Genomic DNA, 7500 nt, shown 5'->3' with positions numbered 1-7500 from the left:
GCTGCTGAGACCTGCCAACACTTCTTCACCTCTCCACTTGAGTTTTTTTTACTCGAAACGTTGCTTTTATCTTCATCTTAAGGTACCTTTGATTTTAAAACTTTTTTTAATTACCATTTTAACCTTGTTTTAAAAGGTCCAGCAGTCACCATTTGTTCATTTTGTGCATTTGAAAACACATAGATTATAGAATTTCCAGGAAGCAGCAACGGACATAAATCGGTTTCAACGCCACGATTCAACAGCTAACACATTCCTTTTACAGAACTTTGCTTTGAATGAAGAACAGACACTGGCATCAAAATTTCACCAGCATGGGTTTTACAAAAATCAAGGTGAAAACAATTAAATGCATGTGGAAAACATAGCTGACGTCTGAGTGGCCTCCGTGTTGGGGCGTGTTTTCCCGGCTATCAAGCGGAAACGGTAAAAGTGTCATTGGCTCGTTGTGTGCCATCATCTCCGATATTTTGGGTGTGGGCGTTTGACCCCGACTGGGTTTCTTGTCCCGAATTGCCCTACATATACACATACATGCATACATATATACATACATACATGGTATACTATGATAATTGTGTCTGACTAAGACCAGCAGAGAAGCAGAGGGAGCTGCGGTCCAGACTATCTGGGCGAGAATTCGATTATTTGTTTTAGAGAGTCTTGCTCAAGTTACATCTCCACTCTCCCGGCCATCAGGGTTTTAGAACTAGCCCCAAGTCTGCAGCACCTTGCCACCTAGTTTGAGACTCATAGTTTTCCCATTCCAGTGTAGAACCATTGACATGAAGACCATGCAGAAACTATTGATTTACAGCTCTCACTTTGCTGCTGGTCTACATACATACATACATACATACACACACACATACATACATACATAACCATGCATCCTCAACGGCACAACAACAACAATAAGAGCAACAGAGATGCCACATCATCATTAAAACAGCATGGATGTGGTCAAACCGATTGTTTTGATTATATGATTATTTATTTCGTGATTCATGGATTAGATGTCTTTTCCGATATTGTTATTTGTTTGTTCATACGTTTTCCTTTATTGTGCGTTCTTTCAACAACTGCATAGAAAACACTGCGTTCTTTCCAAGGCCTGACTAAGCGCGTTGGGTTACGCTGCTGGTCAGGCATCTGCTTGGCAGATGTGGTGTAGCGTATATGGTTTTGTCCGAACGCAGTGACGCCTCCTTGAGCTACTGAAACTGAAACTGAAACTCAACAACTGTTTATGCCTGAAGCAATTTTTTCCGACTGAACGTATTGTCTTCTTTTATATATATATATATATGTGTGTGTGTGTGTGTGTGTGTGTGTGTGTGTGTGTGTGTGTGTCATAACACCAAGTTGGTTGTCATAATGTGCTTATTGTAAAGGTCAGATTTCCTGTGTGGTGTGGCTGTGTTACTGTATTAGTTTGAACTTGATATCTGGAGAAAGGCTCATGATGCATGTGTCTTTAGGCGCTGAGGTGAATATGTGTTCACGAGCTGTTGTTGTGAATACTGATACTGTTGTGAAGTGCACCAACATTCTTGCCACTTCCCTCTCTGTGCACAGCTGAACTGGTCACAGGAGTGACCTGGAAAAAAAATAGACCTTGGGTTCTGAGAGTCATGGAACAGACAGTTACCATTCTTAGAGAGAATGTGAGACATAGCCTTGTTGAACTGTGGAGGTTCAGGGAAGCTGATTTTGACGTACTGGTGAGTCGGTAATTTCGAGTTTGGTAATGAGAAATTCGGTGACATCGTTTAATCTAAATTTTGTGGATTTCGATGTTTTATTTTCATTTACATTTCTGAACACTGGTTCAGTATAACGAGAATGGCGACGCAAGTCATGTGAGTACTATTTTTACTATTTGTTCGATTTAATTACAGTTAGGTTCTGAGGATGTTTCAGGATCCTCAGCGCCTGGCCTGTTTTCGGACGAAGGTGTTTGGCTGAAAAATCGGCCACCGAAAGATGTTTGGGAAGCACCAACTGACAACACAACCAATGAAAATAATCATTTAAAAACTTGAACGGGAAGCGTAAGGGAGAATATAAAAATATTGTGCTTTCCTGGATTGGACTTTTCATATGATTTATATCTGAAGGAAAAATGTGAACATGATTGTTTATTTTTCTTTAAATTATTACTAATCAGAAAGGAGTGTCTTTACGTTGTTATGTTGTTTATCCCTGGGTAAGAGTGAAGTCAGAATGCGAACGTTGTGTGCGAGTCTATCTGTCGTGTGAGCTTGAGTTGAGTGAATGCGGCAGTGTGACAACACACACACACACACACACACACACACACACACACACACACACACACATATATATATATATATATATATATATATATATATATATATATATAATCCCCCTTTTTTTCATTTTTGTTCTTAATGCAGTTTTCAACCAGATGTTCACCAATTCGTGTACAATGTCTTCAAATATCTATCCATGTGAATACATTCTGTTTCCACCTTAGCATTTCCTTTCTTACAAGTACCTGTCTAACAGTAGTTTTTCTCCCATAGACATCTACACGTTTAAATGCATTTTCTTTCTCACATATATTGGCCTATATCTGTTATAATATATTTAATTTCAGAGAACATCTAACTGTTTCAAAGCATTTCTATTCAAATTTGCGTACTTTTGTTCTATCAACGAATGATTTCATTTTTTAAAAGCTTTTTTTATTTTCCCATTTATATATCACATGGACAATTGACATGACGACATAAATGGATAAATACATATACTGGGAAAAGAGAAAAGACAAATCTGACAAAAACATAGTAACAATAGGAAAATAAAACAAAAGCAAACAACAACATAAAAAAACAACAAACAAAAAAAACAACAACCCAAAAAGCCCACATATAATTGATATACACACATAATAACATTCTAAGCAAAAACAACTGAGAATGTTTGAATAAGTCATTTTAAATGAGTCTTCAAATATAGTAATAAATATCCATATCCCTACATATCAACTTGCACCGACTTGATTATTTCTATGAGTATCCATACGCTTGAATATTTTTTCTTCCCACAATCGTTAATCGTCATCAGTTCCGAATTTGTAAGTATATACATCTTAATGATTCTTCTGTTTTTTCCTCCAGTGTGTCTGTGTTTGGGTGAATTACAAGCATTTGTGTATTTGAATGAATAATATTTTACAAATATATGCTCTCTGTAAACGCATTCTCTTTCTACAAATGTCCACTTTCTTGAACGTGTTATATATATATATATATATCTAAAAATGTCAGCCCTGTTTGAATGTATTCTTTTTCCAATAAATATCCATCCGTCTGACTGTAGTTCTGTCGACAAATGCCTGCTCGTGTCAAAGTATTTTCTAATGCACATCTCTAAATAGTTGAATGCATGTCCTTCAGAACAAGTTTATGTGTTTGATTGTGTTTCCTTTTCTTCAAAACTTCATATCTGTTTTCTGCAAATGTACTCGGTGAACACTTATTTCTGTGGATGTCAACGGCTTTTTCCTCTTTTTTTTCTTAATTTTTGCATTCAGCATATGTACCTTTTACGAAGACTCTTTCATGCATGTCCAATTTATAAAGCAGCCCACCACCCCTTCTCTGCTTCAGTTTGCTTGAGTCAGTACCAATAATGACTCAAGATCTTCCAGATCTCCCAAAGATAAAGTAATGAATAAACATTGACAACTTGTAAATTAAATTATAGACCATTTTGAGCTTGCTTACCTGTCTCGCTTTATGTACAGGATCGCACACACGATAATCACAGCGATAATTACAGCCCCATTGAGAAGTACGATCCCGAAGAGGGAAACAAGCAATGGGTCGCTGCCTTCCTCTCCTGGGGAATGTCTTGCATGACTGTTAAGATCATGTTTGTGCGTTGTTTCTGTCCCAACCATTCATCCCTCCACCATTTCAGTTGGCATTCTTATCTCACACGTTCCCACCCCTAGATCTTATAAGTGGGCTTGCTATTTCACCTATCCATGTCCCCTGTTAAAACAACGTCCTTATCGCTCTCTTCTCACCAGTCTGTGTCGGCCACAATTTCCTAAGTGTTCTACCTCTAGACAGCCTGTGCATCCTCAGTGTCTCCTACTGTTGACAGTCTGTGCCATTCCTTACTCAATGCCCCACTCTAGACAGCCTGCAATTCATCCTCAGTGCCTCTAGACAGCCTGTCAGTGTCCTAGACAGCCTGCCATTCCTCCCTCAGTGTTCTACCTCCAGACAGCCTGTGTCATTCCTTCCTCAGTGTTCTACCTCCAGACAGTCTGTGTCATTCCTTCCTCAGTGTTCTACCTCCAGACAGCCTGTACCATTCCTTCCTCAGTGTTCTACCTCCAGACAGCCTGTGTCATTCCTTCCTCAGTGTTCTACCTCCAGACAGCCTGTACCATTCCTTCCTCAGTGTTCTACCTCCAGACAGCCTGTGTCATTCCTTCCTCAGTGTTCTACCTCCAGACAGCCTGTGTCATTCCTTCCTCAGTGTTCTACCTCCAGACAGCCTGTGCCATTCCTTCCTCAGTGTTCTACCTCCAGACAGCCTGTACCATTCCTTCCTCAGTGTTCTACCTCCAGACAGCCTGTACCATTCCTTCCTCAGTGTTCTACCTCCAGACAGCCTGTGCCATTCCTTCCTCAGTGTTCTACCTCCAGACAGCCTGTACCATTCCTTCCTCAGTGTTCTACCTCCAGACAGCCTGTACCATTCCTTCCTCAGTGTTCTACCTCCAGACAGCCTGTGCCATTCCTTCCTCAGTGTTCTACCTCCAGACAGCCTGTACCAATCCTTCCTCAGTGTTCTACCTCCAGACAGCATGTACCATTCCTCCCTCAGTGTTCTACCTCCAGACAGCCTGTACCATTCCTTCCTCAGTGTTCTACCTCCAGACAGCCTGTACCATTCCTTCCTCAGTGTTCTACCTCCAGACAGCCTGTACCATTCCTTCCTCAGTGTTCTACCTCCAGACAGCCTGTGTCATTCCTTCCTCAGTGTTCTACCTCCAGACAGCCTGTGTCATTCCTTCCTCAGTGTTCTACCTCCAGACAGCCTGTGTCATTCCTTCCTCAGTGTTCTACCTCCAGACAGCCTGTGCCATTCCTCCCTCAGTGTTCTACCTCCAGACAGCCTGTACCAATCCTTCCTCAGTGTTCTACCTCCAGACAGCATGTACCATTCCTTCCTCAGTGTTCTACCTACAGACAGCCTGTACCATTCCTTCCTCAGTGTTCTACCTCCAGACAGCCTGTGTCATTCCTTCCTCAGTGTTCTACCTCCAGACAGCCTGTGTCATTCCTTCCTCAGTGTTCTACCTCCAGACAGCCTGTACCATTCCTTCCTCAGTTATACCTCCAGACAGCCTGTACCATTCCTTCCTCAGTGTTCTACCTCCAGACAGCCTGCACCATTCCTTCCTCAGTGTTCTACCTCCAGACAGCCTGTACCATTCCTCCCTCAGTGTTCTACCTCCAGACAGCCTGTGTCATTCCTTCCTCAGTGTTCTACCTCCAGACAGCCTGTGTCATTCCTTCCTCAGTGTTCTACCTCCAGACAGCCTGTGTCATTTCTTCCTCTGTTCTACCTCCAGACAGCCTGTGTCATTCCTTCCTCATTGTTCTCTACCTCTCTAGACAGCATGCTCTACTTACGCAAGATAATATCAGTGTTCCTACTAGACAGCCTGGGCCACCTCAGTGTTTTTGTACCTCGAGACAGCATGTTCCATTCCTTCTTTCGTGTTTCTTACCTCTAGCAAGTCTGGGGCCGTTTCCCTAGAAAGTATGTGGGCCATTCTTCTCAGTGTTCGTCCAGATTTCCTTCCTCATACTTCCAGATGTGGGCAGTTCCTTCCTCAAAGCCCACCCTCTGTGCAGAACTCAACTGTTTCCTCAGTTGGCCCCCCAGTTTTCTCTGCATCAACATTACAGTGTTGTTGGACGAAGTGTTTTTGCGCTGTAAAGAACCCTTTTTAATTTCTATATAACCGTTTGTCATTCAATCTTAAAGTTTTTTTTTTTTTTAATGGTGGTTCTTTTTATTCTTATTTGAGAATGAAATATGTACCTTGATGGGAATGCTTCTGGGTCTTGGCAAATGTGGCTGATACGACGTGAGGGGGCGTTAGGTTTTGGGTAGCTAGATGGTGCAGTGGGAGGTGGACGTAGATGTGTGTAGCTGGAGTGTTGTAGAAATGGGAGGGATAAAGAAGAGAAGGGGCAGGGCAGTGGGCACTTAGGGTGCTATTGGAATGGGAGAGTGTGGAGGAACGTGTCGGCAGTGTGAGAAGGTGATAGCTGGGAGGTTGAACAGAGAGGTGGCATAGATGTTGTGGGGCCAGCAGGTGGTTGTCCATGTGTGCAGGAGAGCTGTGATCCTGTGGTAGGTAGGAAGTGTGGTGAGAATGCAGGATGTAGGGGTAAACATACTACATATTAAGAGTAAGATGGTAAGTGTGAGAGAAAGTCATGTTTGAGAATTGATTCCTGTCAACCAGATATGGCCAATCGTTATACCTGGCACGGTTTTAGTTCCGCTCCTTCTAAACCTGTCAGATATCTCAACAATGCATTGCCACACACCCTCCCCGCGGTGTATGATTAAGTGATATCACTAACAGTTCAGTGGTAGTCTTGTATATGCGAGGGAAAACATCAAAATCGAGAGACTCCACAAACATATCAGTAAAGGATGATAATACAAATAAGCGGAAACCGAAACAGATCTTTAGTATGAAAAAAATATATAACAGTGAGTAGCAAATAATCTGTTTCGCATACTATGCTGGAGAAGGGAAGTCAAAATGTGTGCTTGCAATGGGTTGTCATCCCAACTTTGTCAAAACCTATGCTTTATCAGATACGGACAGAGAATCAGTTGTCTACAACAGTCTGTGCTTTGACCAACAAAGACATACCATCCCTCATTGGTGGACAAAATTATCAAATCAGACAGCAGAACACTGGCGAAAAACAAGTGATACATTCCGCTGGTGAGATCTCGAAAGGGACATTAATCCCTATCCCCACACTGCATTTGGCAGAGTATTGATTACAGCACTCGGCTCTTCACAGCGGACCCATCTTTCGCATTCGGACACAAGGAAAGGGAGACTATCATTTGTTGTTGTTGTTTTTAAGTATTGTGCCTTCAGTACTGGAATTCAGGGGTCGCAGGTTGCGGACAGCGGACGGCCTCCAGATATGGAGGTTAGCCCCGAATATGCTGGCTTCCTGGGGGGGGGGGGGGGCGGGGGGGGGGAGGGGACACAAACCAACTCCGATGACAAAAGAAATATTTCTAATAAAGGCAAAGGGACTGCCCACGATTTCACACACATCGTGAGAAAAAGTGGGAGGGGAACGACTCTCACATTGAGAGAAACTGTGGGTTTACGTGGTTTCTGTGATTTTGTCCTTCGTCGTCCCTCCGAAAAGAGGAAGACGAGTGAGCGATTATGTCTCTTCA

General features: G+C 42.5%; 1 protein-coding gene across 6 annotated transcripts in view; it reads right to left on the bottom strand.

Annotated features, from left to right (window-relative positions):
• The window catches only part of LOC143291713 (uncharacterized), a 73308-nt gene that overhangs the window by 56110 nt on the left and 9698 nt on the right, over positions 1–7500 (bottom strand). For 3 of the 6 annotated variants that reach the window (XM_076601743.1, XM_076601741.1, XM_076601742.1), the window contains exon 5: positions 3756–3881. The exons of the other annotated variants lie outside the window; for them this stretch is intronic. In XM_076601743.1, coding sequence (XP_076457858.1) covers positions 3756–3881 — 126 coding nt within the window. The remainder of the gene's footprint in view (positions 1–3755; positions 3882–7500) is intronic. 6 annotated transcript variants of the gene reach the window in all.

This window comes from Babylonia areolata, chromosome 17 (genome assembly GCF_041734735.1).
Source record: "Babylonia areolata isolate BAREFJ2019XMU chromosome 17, ASM4173473v1, whole genome shotgun sequence".
Taxonomy (NCBI): domain Eukaryota; kingdom Metazoa; phylum Mollusca; class Gastropoda; order Neogastropoda; family Buccinidae; genus Babylonia; species Babylonia areolata.
The sequence above is the reverse complement of the archived record's forward strand: the minus strand, read 5'-3'. Positions and strand labels throughout refer to the sequence as shown.